We start from the raw sequence: 14844 nt of genomic DNA on the forward strand, positions 1-14844 counted from the left end.
GTGGAAGGTGGAGTTGGAAGGGAGCCAGGGCTAGCTCAAGGGGGGCTTCGCAGACCAGAGTTGGGCCTGGATTTTATTCTCAACATGTTCTGCCATTGTCTTCCAATTCCTCTTGTATCAACAGCTCTGCAATTTAGCCCAGTGGATGTGGCATTATTTACCAATATTGAAGCTGTTTCCAGTGGGGTTTGTATGTGTATGCACGTGTGTGCGCACGTGTGTGTGTGTGTTTGTGTGTGTGTGTTGGAAGTAAATACTACAGGTCACATTTCAGGCATGTGACTTTTGGCATCTGACGAATGATCGGAGTCTAAATCGGTAGGAATGAGGTAACTGGTTCAGTGTTTGATCATTTGTGTGGCTCTCGGCCCACAAGGCCACACTGTGACCTCTGACTGGAGAGAGGACAAGGTGTTCCAGGCGGTGGACTCGCGTGCGTGGAGGAGCAGAGCTAAGGAAGAGCCAGGCTTGTTCAGAGGCTTCTGGCCGTGAGGCAGGGAGCCAGGGGTCGGGAGGTAGATGCCTCCTGAAAACAGGTCGGCATGCATGGCCTTTCACCTTCTCTTCAAGAGGCAGAGTTGGCGCTTTTACAGTTTTTATCAATTTTTAAAAACTTCTTATTAGACTAATTTGGCATTTACAGAAAACTCCCAGAGCTAGTGCAGCGAGTTCCTCTGCGTACTCCTGTGGTTTTGCTGCTCGCTCATCGCTTACATTACCCTGGTGCATCTGTCCCAATGAAGAGACTGACATTGCTACGTGCCCGTTAACTACACTCTGTATTTTATCCAGATTTGAGTCCCTTTCCCACTGATGCCCTCTCTCTCTTCCAGGATCCAGCCCACAGTCCTCTGCATTTGCATTTGCACTGCATTTGGTTGTCCTGTGTCTTTAATCTCCCCTGGTCTGTGACCGTGTGTCAGACCTTCCTTAGTTTTCGTGACCTTGACAGTTTGGACGCATGCTGGTCAGATATTCTGCCTTTGTATTTTTAAACTTTCTGTTTCCATTTGGAATCCTGATGTTGAGAGGCCGTGACATGTGGAGATCAAGCTCAGAACTCAGGAGTCCGAGGGGCCTGGGATCATCACCTCTGACCCCGACCCATGAAGCAACATTTAACAAGGAAACCTGCCCTTACAGGAGGGATGAGAATACTTACTGCCAGGGGCCTGATGAAGGTTAACTGGGTAGACGAGTAAAGTCCTCGTCAGCTGGGTTTCAGTTTCAGTTTCATTAGTGGGTGGGCACCTGGTGGGACTGATTGTCCAGAAGACCTTGGTCACTTCCTCTCCAGGAGCCAGTTGTGAAATGCCACAGGGTGTGACAACTTTGCAGGAGGCTGACACTTTGCAAAGGTTTTGAAAGTAATATCTTAATTTGATCCTTATCATAACTCCATGAGGCAGCAAAGATGGGTTTTCCCTGCTTTCGAGATGCAGAAACTGAGGCTCAGAAGGTCATCAGGAACCTGCTGAAGGTCATGGAGGAAGGAAGGGGCAGAGGAGAGACTTGAACGTGGACTTGGGAGGGCCAATATTTGATGCTCCTCCCAGTGTAGCCTGGCTGAGCCGGCCAGCGGCTGGGCAGGCAGCTGTCAGCGGGTGTGCGTGGAGAAGCCCTGCTCTTGGGATCCTGGGCTGGAGGGGTTCTGTCTTTGGGGGCCGGAGGACTGGCATTTGGCTCGGCAGACGCATCAGGGCGGGGGACTGGAGAGTTATGGATTCCCAGTCTTTACATGTCATATTGATCTCAGGCCATTGTATTATAGGCAGTGTTTCATTTTGTAATGTGCATTTCTTTTTTTCTTTAGGTGATTTCATTTTTAACCCTTGAGTTACCTGTGAAACCAGCATGAGCCAAAAGCTCGTGACTGGCGTCCTGCTTCCCAGGTAAATCTCAGGACCAGTTAGTCCAGCTTTCTTCCACAGGGCCCCTGTGTCACCCCCTGTATCATATGTCCTCAGGCCTCTCTGGCAGATGGCTAAAGCTGTCTCCATTTCCCTGGAAGGGAAATAGAATGACTGAGCCCAGAGAAGGCAAGTAACTGTCTCAGGGACACACAGCCTCAGAGCTGGGGCAGAAGCCAGACCAGTTAGTCACTGGATTTTTTCTACCAGACATAGTAAGAACTCAGAAGACCCTTGTGCGGTTTATTTAAAAACAAAAACAAAAACAAACCCAGAAATGTAAACTATAAAAATGCAATTCTACCCTTGAGAGGCGTATTTGTGTGCGTGCATGTGTGTGTGTGTGTGTGTGTGAGAGAGAGAGAGAGATAAGGAAAAAAAAATAGAAAGCAATTTTGGCACCTAGGCCAAAAAACCAAAATTTACTCTTAATTCCACCAAGGCACACAGAGGTTGGAGGGGTGGGTAGTCCTTTCCAAAGGGGCACCCCCCGGGCTTGTAGCTGCCATTTCTTTGATATGGGGGGTTCCCATCCCATCCACTTTGAACTTTCTACATTCAAGGCTCACAGCCCCCCATGCCCAGCTCTGCACACAGATGACGTGGCCCTGGTAATTCTGCTGCTTCTAAGTGACATCTCTCCCGCCTGTCCCCCGTCACCCAGTCACGGCCAGGTGTTCAGATTTCTGAACAGCCGAGTGTCTTCTGGAGCAGGCTGTATTCACCTGCTGGTCCTGGTGGCCGGCCTTGATCTTTGTAGGGGTGGGGGTGCCCGGAGTGGCTGAATTCCCAGACGTGTGTGGGGATGGATTAGAGATCAAGGCACGACCCTTCAGCGGGACATAGAAGCTGTGTGCCTCAACATCTGTGTGCCTCGATGGATTTTCCCATCTGTAAAATGGGACTAAAACTCCAGAGCTACTGTGAGGATTAAATAAGCTTCTGTGTGCAAACCGCTTTGCATGTTGTAAGTGCTTAGCTAGAAAGGAAATTCAGTGTTTGGATTCCACTAAATCATACAGCAGCATTACTGTCCTTTTGTGTTTTTCTCCAAGGGGCTTCCATGTCTGTTTTCTCACTGAGTCTTTACAACAACCCAAGAGAAGAGAGTAGTTTTGTTGGACACAGTTAACCAGTGTGGCAGCTGAAGTGCAGACAAGTGTAATGCATTCATTAAAACAGTGGGGGCGCCGAGGCCTGAGTCAGAGGTCCGGGGGTGGGGGGGAAGCTGGCTAGGCTAGCTGTGTCCTGGTCTGGCCCGCCTGCCAGCAGACCCTGCCCCTCCAATCTCCACTCACGAGGACCTTTCTTCTCCTCCTCCCCCCTCCCCTCCCCAAGAGCAGCTGTGTTCCCCAGGCCTGACCGAGAGCCCCACCAATCCCGTCTGGTGCTGGCGGGGGGCGCTCCACCTCTCAAGCCAGTGGCAGGGCTCGTGTCATTGCCGGCAGCATCTTGGGGGGATGAAGGTTGCATTAGTGAGCAGTGATTGAAATGCAAAATAACATTTTGATCGAGCCAGCAGGCTGTTTATTTATCAGATCAATAGTCAAACTGCCCCATCTGGAGAAGTCCTGTGTGATAAGTGACAGGGGTTCCAAGGGCAAGCCTGGTGAGTCCACCCCGGACCCCCATCTGCTCAGATGATGGGAGGGCTAAGGAGCCTGCGAGTGACCACCCCCGCCTCTGCTTTCCCCTTTCCTCATTTTCTTCTTATATATCCAGTTCCTAGAAGAGAAGTCTGAGACCCACGTTGTCAGACACCCCCCCCCCCCGCTCTTGCTGGGCCTGGAAGGACCCGTACCCAGAAGAGCCGAGGAATCATAGCAGTAGCTTGTGTTTATTGAGCACTTACTGTATGAGGTTGGGGTGTGGCCGTGAACCCTTCGCTCTTGTACAGAATCAGGGTTCTGGCTCTGAAGTCAAGGCAAGCTTTTGCCAACCCTCCTTCTTACAGGTTTTCATACATGACATTGATTTTTGTTTTGTTTTGTTTTAAAGATTTTATTTATTTATTTGACAGAGAGAGACACAGCGAGAGAGGGAACACAAGCGGTGGGGAGGGAGAGGGAGAAGTAGACTCCCCGCCAGGCAGGGAGCCCGACTCGGGACTCGATCCCAGGACCGTGGGATCATGACCTGAGCCGAAGGCAGACGCTTAACGACTGAGCCACCCAGGTGCCCCTGACATTGATATATATATATATATATATATATATGTATTTTAATATTTTGAAACCAGATTTCTCAATTAGTGGGTCTGAGATGTTAGCTGTTCCTTCTAAACACATCACATGATTTTGGGTACTTAAAAAAAACACACACAAAGTAAGAAAAATCCATACATCATTCGTAAAGCCTTTAAACCGGGATTAGCGGAGTTCGATGGGCACTGAGGGCAAGGTTGACCCTTTAGCTCCTTTCACTGGGGATTGTTGGACCTGGCTGTCTGGGCTCTGCTCTCACAGCACTAGCTGGATTCCTGTCCTGTGGCTCAGGCCCGGGACTGTCCCACCCTGAGAGGGTGCTGGGCTTGGGGACTCCTACCCCACCCAACTCTCAGACCTCGTTCATTTGTTCACTCAACCAGTGTTTATGGAGCCTTGTGCCTGGAGTGTTCTAGACAGAGGGAACAGCAGGAAAGGAAGAACAAGGGTCAGAGGCCATGCGGTGGGAGCACAGTGGTGTTGTCAAGAGACAGCCAGGAGGCCAGTGTGGCTGGCCCAGAGTGGGCACGGGGCAGAGCGGGCAGGGGACAGCATCTTTGGTGGTGGGGTCGGACCCTGGGGGCCTTCTGAGCTGCTGGGGTGAGGACTCCTGCTTTCCTGGCAGTGGGATGGGAAGCCCTGGCTGTTTTGAGCAGAGGAGTATTGTGACTTACTTACTCCCTTTTGCTTTGTAACTCACTCCAGCACTTTCTGGCCCTGTGACCCCTGCCAAGATAGTCAGCCCCTCTGCAAAATGGGGAAAACGATAGTACCTACCTCAGTAGGTTGTTGCAAGGGGCGTAATGCATGCGGTCCCGTGCCCAGCACGGAGTAAGCCCTTGGCAGGTGCGCACTGTCGTCCGCATTACAGAGGTCAGAAGCAGGTTCCCAGTTGGCTTCAGTGCCAGGCCCCCGCCTGTCCGGCTGAGTTAAGACGTTTCTTTGTCATCTGCTCCTTAGCACAGAGACTGAAAAATTGAGTCTGGAAGAGGAAAGGGTGCGGGGAGCCCCAAGTCTCCTGTGTCATCCCCGCTGTGCCCAAGGCCACATGGGAAGGCCCACTGCCTTGGCCAGGTGGTGGAAGGAAGCGTTGTCCCCCTCACTGGGTCGGCACACTGCCCCGCAGGAACACACGTGGGGAAGTGGGACTTAGGCCCAGCAACGGTACGCACAAACCAGACCCAGGTGTGTGATTGCACAAGGAGCAGAGGGGAGGTCAGCAGTGTGAGCCACGCACCTTGCATGTTCATTCAGTCCTAGGTTGCATCAACAGAGGTATAGTGTCTAAGATGAGAAGGGTGTCAGTACTGCTCTACTCTGTGCCTATCAGAATGTACCTGGAAGGCTGGGCTCCGTTCTGATGTTCCTCTTTGTGAGGAGTAAACAGAGCAGAGGAATTACTCTCCAAGGAGGACAAAGTGAGCAGGAGTGATTCCAGGACTAGGGGAGGCTGAGCCTCATAAGGACAGGGCTTCCCAGGGAGCAGGAAGCCGCCGTCAACAATCCAGGGGGCTGTCGTATGGAAGAGGGGGTCAGACTTGTTCTGTAGGTCCTGAGAGAGTTGCATGAACTATAACTGGAAGAAGAAGCCAGAGAGAAGAAATATTTTGGCTCTTGACAAATAATTTTTTTTAAAATACACTCCCGAGTGGTGGGAGGATGAGATAGCTGCCTCCTGAACTAGGGATCTCCTCATCCCTGGGGTCTTTAGTGAAGGCAGGCAGCCAGGGACAGATCAGAGGCCCTTTGAGGTCCTGGCCTGCTCCGAATGTGTCTGGCTGGAAGAGGGCCCTGCCTGCCTCCCCCACCGCCGCCGCCGCCTCCCACACAGCGCTTTCCCCGAGTGCCTCCCTCCCTCTCTTTCTGCAGGCTCTGCTTAAATGTCACCTCCTCTGAGAAGCCTTCTTTGGCCGCGCTACCTGGCACTGCCCTCGTCTTACCATCTGTCCCCTTCCCCTGCCCCGATCACTACCTGAATGTGTACTATTTTGGTTGTTTCCTTACTGTATTAGTTAGGGTTGCTAACACTAGCTATTATTATGTACAACCCCAGTGTTTCAGTGGCTTAACACAGCAGAAGTTTCCAGCTTGCGCATGTGACATTTTGGGGAGGGCATTTGACAGGTAGCAAGCATTTCATGAGGTTATTCATGGGCCCTGGCTCCTTCCAGTTTGTGGCTCCGCCATCCCCCGGGGCCCTGGGACCCCCTCCTGGGCCCTCTGCCTGGATCCTGTGTGGCCACCGATGGGGGACGACAGAGCAGGGGGTGCAGGGCGGGGAGTACCATGGGAGATTTTGATGGGCCAGTTGGGGAAGTGGCTAACATCATTTTGCCCACATGCCATTCGCCAGGACTTAGTTGATGGCCGCAGCTCACCGAAAAGGAGGCTGGGAAATGTAGTCTCTCTGACGTTTAGGAAGAAATGAAATTGCTTTTGGTGAACTCATAGCAGTCTCAGCTACGCTTATTTATCATATTCCATTGAATCCATGTCATCATCTATTGTTAAAGGCACCATTATTCTTGGAACCACTAATCAAATTAAACTATAGCATTCCATCGATTCAAGATGCATTCTGATTGCCAAGACGTTGAAATATGAAAAGATGGTGTAGCTCAAGGTCAATGAAGTATGGTATTGTCACTCGTTGAGGGCAGGAACCTGTCCACCTTGTGCACTAATCCATCCCCAGGGCTAGGATAGTGGCTGGCACCCAGTAGATCTCCAAGGAGTAGTAATGGAGTGACAGCAAAGGAGTAGGTGAATGGATGAGATGGTATGTGAATTGCTCTTTTGGTTAAGTATCAGAATGCCCCAGGTGTGAGCCATTGTGTCAGGGAATCAGACTGTGCTCCCTCACCTGGGCAGAGGTGCTGCTGGGTTTTTGAGCAGCTACCAACAGCAAAGAGGACTCCCAGGACTCTGCCCCTAGCCAGCACCCTTCTCGGCTGCCCGCTTCGATTTTCTGCTCCCTCGCTGCACTTTGGTGCGAAGTGTGACCTTGCTCACTCTCGAGCTGTCCATTTCGCACTGCTTCTGTCCCTTCAGAGGCGGCTTGGACGGCACACATCTCATGGGAGAGACTCGGCCCAGCTCGGGTCAGATGCACACCCCCTGGGTCAATCAGCTGGGCCAGCGGGGTAAAGGTCTGTAAGAATGTGGGAGCTCCGTGTGTGGGCACGCTCGCTCACGTTCATGCCAGTAAGAGATGGAGAATGTGGGAGTGAGGTGTCAGCTCCCAGGAAAGAAGCCAGTTAGTTCAGATAGCTGGTTCTGGTAGTGCCTGAATACGGAGCCCCTTCGCCTGAAAAGGGACTTTCTGGGTGGAAGTTCCCACACACAGAGAAGCATGCAAATGCATGATTAAGTGGTGGATAGGCAGGTGCCCAGATGGATGAATGCTGGGAGGAGGAGAGAGTAAGCAGTCTTGCTTGTGGTGGGATTGAATGTTTAAAGGACTCGGAGTGGAAGCCATCTCATTACCAAAAAAGGGGTGCTGTAACTTCGGCTAGCAATTATTTATTGAGCATGTACTGTGTGCCAGGCACTGTTCTTTTTTTTAAAGATTTTTATTTATTTATTTGAGAGAGAAACAGTGAGAGAGAGAGCATGAGAGTGGGGTGAGGGACAGAGGGAGAAGCAGACTCTCCGCTGAGCAGGGAGCCCTATATGGGACCCAATCCTGGGACTCTGGGATCATGACCTGAGCTGAAGGCAGACGCATAACCTACTGAGCCACCCAGGAGCCTGCCAGGCACTGTTCTAAGCTCTTTTCCGTATTAACTTGCTAATCCTCGAGATCACCCTATGACATGAATACGATAATTATCATCCCCATTTTTTAGATGAAGAAACTGAAGCGCAGAAGGGTTCGATACCTCGGAAGGGACCGAGCTGGAATTCAAACTCAGGCAACCCAGCTCCAACCACTAAGCTCCATGGCCCAGTACCGTGGCTACTGTGAGGCTTAAGTGGCATCTGGAAATTGCCAGATGTGTTCAGTTATAGGAGGTGGGAGGTTTATACCACATCGTGGCTTGACGGAGGGTGAAAATACAACCAGATTCAAGAAGAGTTCAGATAAGTTCACAGATGTCAGATCTCCAGTAGCTAATGAAAGGAAGGATGCTTGTGGTGTGGTTGGGAGCATACTCTGAATTCGTGATGCTCTCCTTCCTCCAGACACTCCCTTTTGTGGTGTTCAGAGCCCAGCGTTGGCTAAGAGGGCCCAAGTAGGAGCCACCTCTGGGTCCTGCTTGGGGGGGCACTCCACTAAGAGGACTGCGGTGAAGGCTGATGTTTGGAATCGGTCCCTCCAGAGGGGCCCCTGCGTCTAATATGCTCAGAGCCGCACTATGAGCTGCTTGTCCACTGTGGGCTGGAGCTCGGCCAGTGGACAGACCCTCCTAGCTGCCCCAGGACAGCGGCTCCACGTCCACTTGCCTCCCCCCTGCTTCAGCAGAGCATCTCTTTTCTCATTATGATGGATGCAGCCTGGAAAATCGTGGATAAAAAGCTCCGATTGAAAGGCACTAATTACCCGTCATTATTTTCCACGCCGTAATTTGTGTGGAACGAGATTTCAATCAGTTGTCCGGGACCAGCCCGGTTTTGACTAATCTTTCCAAGACAAGATGCTTAATTACAGATTTTTGCCATAGCTTCAGCACTCGGGGGGAGGCAGGCTCTCGCCAAAGCCAGTTTGCTCTTGGGTCGTCTTGCGGTCCTGGGTCCCGGAGGGGGCCCCGCGGGGTGTTAGCCAAGTATTCCTGGGGAGTTAAAATCCAGATAAAATCCAGACGCCACCAGAGCGGAACTGTGGTAGTGTGGTGGCAGAGGGAGGGTGGCAGGCGGGCCACTGTGTCTTTCGACCCCGAGCAGCCCCCCAGCCAGCCTGGCTCTCTGGTTAGTAACTTTGAGCGAGTCCCCGCTTCTCAGGCCTTCAGTTCCTCATCTGCAGGTCACCGGGGTGGGCAGCAGAATCTCTGGGAACTTTCAGTCCACGGACCCCCACTGTGCTAGTGAGGCTGTTTAGGAAAACGGGTCTGTTGTGGAGAGATACACATATGCCAGATTTCAGTCGCACAGGAGCGATAAAAACACCATTTATTAAAAGAGGTGATTCAGACGACTCGGGGGAAATCAATTTGAATTTAAGAAATAAAGGAAGTTTAAGGAAAAACATGTAATTATAAAATATAAATATATATAATATAAAAACATATATAATTACATATATATATAATTATTGGATCTTGCATGTACAGAATTGGATTAATTAGAGTCCTTGGTTCCTAATACTTCTCACCATTAGCCACCTCACCCTTCCTTCCTTCTTTCCTTCCTTCTTTTCCTCCTTCCTTCCTTCCTTCTTTCTTTCTTTCCTTTCTTCCTTCCTTCCTGCCTTCTTTCCTTCCTTCCTTCCTTCTTTCCTTCCTCCCTCCCTCCTTCTCTCCCTTCCTCCCATGTACTAAGTGCCCACGAGTCCATATCCCAACAGGAAGCTGGGATGGTTATTCACATTCAGCCATGCGGTCCTCCCCATCCTGTCCCCCTGTTAAAGGCTCCTCTGCATTCTTTAAAATTTTTATTTATTTAGTTTTTTTTCCAATGATTTTTATTTATTTATTTATTTGACAGAGAGACACAGCGAGAGAGGGAACACAAGCAGGGGGAGTGGGAGAGGGAGAAGCAGGCATCCTGCCGAGCAGGGAGCCCGACGCGGGCTGTGAGATCAGGGCCTGAGCCGAAGGCAGAGACGCCCAACGACTGAGCCACCCAGGCGCCCCTGCAGTCTTTAAAAATTTTAAAGGAAGTTTAGCTGTGCTACTTTCAGGTTCCTTGAGGGGCTGGTTCATGACAAATAAAGCCTTGCTGGAGGGTCTGAGGGTCTGTTATAATGAATAGGTCGGGTGGCCCCTGGTTAACGAATTAATTATGGAAATGTACATAAGAGTCTCTCAAGTGTTCAGAAACCATTTTTCTTCTGTATAGTGGATTCCCGTTTCAGGCTTATTTATCCTCTTAATTTGCCTAACCAACCAATTTCCCTCCTGGTAAATGGCAAGTTCCTTATGGAATCGTCCTCCGGTCTATATCTGGGGACGTGGTTGAGGGAAGAGCTTTGCTGGGTTGAACCACAGGTGGCCAGAGGCTGAATTTTCTGGAAGGGGTTTCCTGGGAGAATGACAACAGCAACCAACGTCCATGGAGTGCCTGCTCGGCACCAGCTTGGGCTACACGTTTTGCCTCTAATCATTTATGCTCACGCAGAACAGCCCTGTGAAGGAGGTGCTGTGACTGAGCCCATTTTACAGATGGGCACTCTGAGGCTGAGAGAGAGTGACCTCAAAGTCAACAGCTAGTATGTGGCAGAACCGGCTCATCTGCTGCCAGAGTGCAGGCTTATAACCCTTAAGTGACAGAGCTGCTGTTCTTGCTCTTCCACGGGTGGCCTCAGCACAGAACCAAGGGAGGGCTGGGAGGACAGCCCCTCTGGCATGCCACTGGCTTGTTATGTGTGGTGGGGTGGGCTCTATCCCACAGAGGAAAGCAGGCCAGACCTGAGGCCAGCCAGGCCCATCCAGACCCCTTGCCTCCGAGAGCTTCTGTTCCTCCAGAAGCTTCCCTCCAGCTGCCTGCCCACCAGCAGGCCATCGTGAGGGGGCCAGATCCCTGGGAGTCCAGCTTAAAAGATTACAGTTGTCTCTTGCCGGGACACTGGAATTTCTCCTCCTCTACAGATCTGTGGCTGGCAAAATAGCTCAACAGTTTGGGTTTCATTCAGAATCTCCAAGATTCTGTTGGTCGGTGTATGAGGAAAACCTTCAACCCACTTCGTTGTCCAGCAGAGCCCCCCCACCCCCACCCCAAGGTGAGCTCAGGCACCCCTGGAGGCCAGGCCACTCTGGGGCACAGGGTGCCACACTGAGTGCTAAGAGGGCCAGAGGCGGAGAGCTGGCTGGGGCGGGAGGGAGGCCAGGCCTAATCAGATGGTGGTGAAATTGAGGGCGTCTCTGGCTGTGCTTCTGTTACCCATGGATCACAGGGGCAGTGATGCCTCGAGGGCCTTCGACAACTGGCCACTGCTCTTTCGAAGCCTGCTTAGTTGGGGCCTCTGTCCCCTCCCATGAAGTCAATAGTCATCGACCCGGTTGGGAACTGGGTCCCAGCCAACCACAGATGATGGACTCGATGTGACTCCCTCCTCCCCAGAGTGAAATGTCAGCCACCTCCCCTCATCCTGAGGCTGTGCCCTCCCTGCACGCCATCTGGGCACCCACCCCGTGGCCACATCCTCCAGGGCCTCGGCATCCAGGCTTCACCTCTGACATCTTCCCTGACCCCATCTCCAATCCCCCAGCTTTCTCGCTCCTTCCTTTGCTCTACCTCAGCCTACACCCCCAGAAACCAACATGCTCCTGGCCCTTCCCCCCACCATTTCCTCCCACTTCTACCCTTTCTGCTATGACCCCCTCTGTCCGAGACCTGCACCGTTCATTGGCCCAACCCTCTGCTCCTGGACCCCCCTGTTCTCCCTCTTCCCTCTTCCATCTCTGTCAGTGATTCTCATCTGGGGGGGATTTTCCCAGCCCTGTCTGGAGGTTTGGGTTGTGCTCTCTGGGGCAGGGAGGGGGCTGCTATTGGCCTCTAGTGGGTGGGGGCCAGGGATGCTCCGAAACATCCTGCAGTGCACAGGATGGCCCCACAGTGAAAACTACCCTGCCCCAAATGTTAGTAGGGCCGAGGTTGAGGAACCCAGATCTAAGCTGCTGGAGGACACAGGGCTCCTCTGCGTTGCTGGCCCTGCGGAATGAAGACATTCCGCAGCGGCCTGGTAAGCCCGTATGCCCCGATTTCTGCTCTCTCCTCCCTCCACAGCTTCTATTGCAAGCTTCCTTCCTTTGCTTGGACTTTCTGCCCTCAGCCTTCACTCCCTGTGCCTCTGGCTTCATGGACTGAGTGGAAGGGGTGGGGAGGTGAGGGGTCTCAGCCCTCTCCTCTGCCACCCACGCACCTCCCTCCCTCTTATTGCTTCAGCTCATTTCTCTTCCTGCATTCCAGATTCCCGTCAACCCTCTGGCTGTGTCATTCCCATGCTACACAAACATGATGCCCCTAAGAGTCACACCTGGGTTGCTAAAGCAAAGCCGCCAGAAAATGCAGACTCCTGGGCCCCACTTGCAGAGATGCAGGTTCAGGTTATGATGGAGGTGGGGTCAGGCCCAGGCCACCAACCGCTCAACAAGCACCTCAGCAAACTCTGGTGAAGGTTGGACTAGAATTTGGGAAAAGTTGACATTTTTTACCTTTTATACCTTCAGTCTCTCCATCTTGATTTGGTCTTTACCATTAGCATTGAACGTAGTCACCATATAATTCATTTTCTACTTTGGGGAGAGAAGTGGGGGGGTGATGGGTAATTATACCGAGTCAGTAGGTAGGATCAGGATCACCCAGGGCCTACTGCAAAGTGTGGATTCCATAATTTTTAAATGCCTTAAATTCCTTCCATTCTTCCTTTTTAAAATTTTATTTTTAAGTAACCTCTACACCTAGCGTGGGGCTTGAACTTACAACCCCAAGATCAAGAGTTGCATGCTCTACCAACTGAGCCAGCCAAGGCCCCAAATTCCCTCCATTCTTAACACACGCCGTCCTCATCAAAGAAACCAACAGTTACCGACAATAATAACCAAACATTCCTTCTCTGCCTCCATAATCCCCAAGTTCAAGTGGATGGTCCTGCCTGAAGGTGTACCAGGAGGAACCCCACCCTCACAGCCTTCTCTGCCCTTTGCAGCTGAACTTCTTCAAAGAACTGTCTCCTCCATCCCCACCATGCCTTGTCACTCCTCTGGTGAAGTCACCAGCCACCTGATTGCTCACTGTAGTGGACACTTGCCACATCTGACTTCCCCTGACCTTGTAACCACCTGTCACCTGCCACCACTCCCTCCTCATTGCATTTCCAAGACACATGCTCTCTTTATTTTCTTCAGCTCCTCTGGCCAGTTCTCCTCTGCCCACTTCCTGGACTTCTTTCCCCGTCCTTCCTTTACGTTTTGCTTTAGAATGAATGAATGATGTGCCAGAGGTCAGGACAGATGGAGACAGGATTTTCCTGGAGAGTCTGGCATCTCTAGCAACTTTTTGTCCCTTGCCTGGTGCATCAAGGACCAGGCAGCCCAGAGGGTCTCTGTGCCCCCAGGGAGTTCTCAACTCTCACACTACAGGTGAAGAAATGACAGTGAGGAAGGTCCAGGGCTTTGGAGGGCTGCAAGCTTGAGGCCTCTGCTGGAGGCAGCTCTTCCGGAGGCCTGATATTGAGGGAGGCAGAGCACTGCAGAACTAGGGGCTTGGATCTGCAGTCAGATGGGACTGGTTTGGATCCCAGCTTCTGTCTCTCATGCCCTGGGACAAGCTTCAAGTTCCAGCTCTTCTCTTCTGTAAAGTGGGAATAATAATGTCAGACGGGTCATGAGCACGCAACAAGATGGTACAAAAGAAGGCGTCCAACATGTGACTGCCTCTGACGGATGGCCGCTAACTAGTCTAGCCCAGCCTCCGGAGCAGAGGGGCAGACAGGCAGCTCCTGAGCTTGAAAAAACAGGCAGAAGAGTCTGGAAGGAACTCTCAAACACGGAAAAGAAGCTGTGCCCCCTGGAGGAAGGTCTTCATTCAGTCTGCAGATGCAAATGAATGAGCCAGTGAATGAATGCAGCAAGACCAGTGGGGCGCGGCTGGGGAGCCCCTATGAGCCTAGAAGACCCCCTGGCCCTTTCTGGTGTTCTGCACACACTTTCTGGTGCTCTGCACACTTGTGTTTGAGAACGAGCTTCTTGAGATCATGGGCTGTGCTTGTTATAACCCGTCCCATTCTCTGGCCAGCACTTGGCACATAGTAGGTGCCTGAAATAGGTGTTGACTCGCCCTAGAAAAGACATCCGGTGGTGGGGGTGGGGTGGCAAAATAATGGTCATGGGAAAGAGAAAGCTGCAGGAATGAAATCCTCAGCAGCCCCTCCCCCCGCCACACACACACAGCTGGGATGCAGGCAATAAATTAGTGGCTGGATTTCCATGCAACTCAGAGGCCAGGATCAAGTTTGCTTCCTTCAGCCCTGGAGTCTCTGAACATGAGATGATAAAAGGCCTATGTGAGGAGGCCAAGTGAGGTGAATGACATAGGCATTGTGATCTAGTGTTAGGCTACTACTGACCTGATGATCCCACGGGTAACTACAACCACAGAGGAGGGGGTGGGGGGACTACTGTAGTTGCCAGAATCACTGCTTATATCAGGTGTTTCTCCCGAAATCGCGAGTTGGTGGAGGTGTGGGGATGGAGGGCTGGGGTCTGAGAGCTGTCTCCCCAGCAGGGCTTGTCACAGTGGGCCTGGGTGTTCCTGTGACCTGCAGAGCCTAAAGCAATGAGCAGCGGGGGATTCCAGATAGAAGGGCCCCTGGTCGGCTCTCCCTGCCTGCCCTGTGTAGGGATGCTGTGGGGAGGTCACGCAGAAGTGCACTTGTGCCCACTCAGGCAGCTTTTCTGTCCGGATTATGCCCCGCCAGGCTGATGGCACTGCCTGCGGACATACCAGGGACCTGCTGGTGGATGGAGGGGAGGCAGGTGGCCATGTGGAACCCAGGAGGGTGACAGGGCACCAGCCAGAGCTGTAAAAGGACCCAGAGGAGACCCTCGACTGGGGCTCCCTCTGCTGATGTA

General features: G+C 52.0%; 1 protein-coding gene across 2 annotated transcripts in view; it reads left to right on the plus strand.

The window, feature by feature from the left end:
• The window catches only part of ESRRB (estrogen related receptor beta), a 167759-nt gene that overhangs the window by 95116 nt on the left and 57799 nt on the right, over positions 1-14844 (plus strand). Inside the window, exon 2 of one of the 2 annotated variants that reach the window (XM_054513809.2) lies at positions 1814-1892. The exons of the other annotated variant lie outside the window; for it this stretch is intronic. Coding sequence (XP_054369784.1) covers positions 1855-1892 — 38 coding nt within the window. The 5' untranslated portion in view covers positions 1814-1854. The remainder of the gene's footprint in view (positions 1-1813; positions 1893-14844) is intronic. 2 annotated transcript variants of the gene reach the window in all.

The sequence above is a fragment of the Mirounga angustirostris genome, unplaced genomic scaffold, assembly GCF_029215605.1.
Source record: "Mirounga angustirostris isolate CCGP_5_RB_7025 unplaced genomic scaffold, mMirAng1.0.hap1 SCAF_9, whole genome shotgun sequence".
Classification (NCBI taxonomy): domain Eukaryota; kingdom Metazoa; phylum Chordata; class Mammalia; order Carnivora; family Phocidae; genus Mirounga; species Mirounga angustirostris.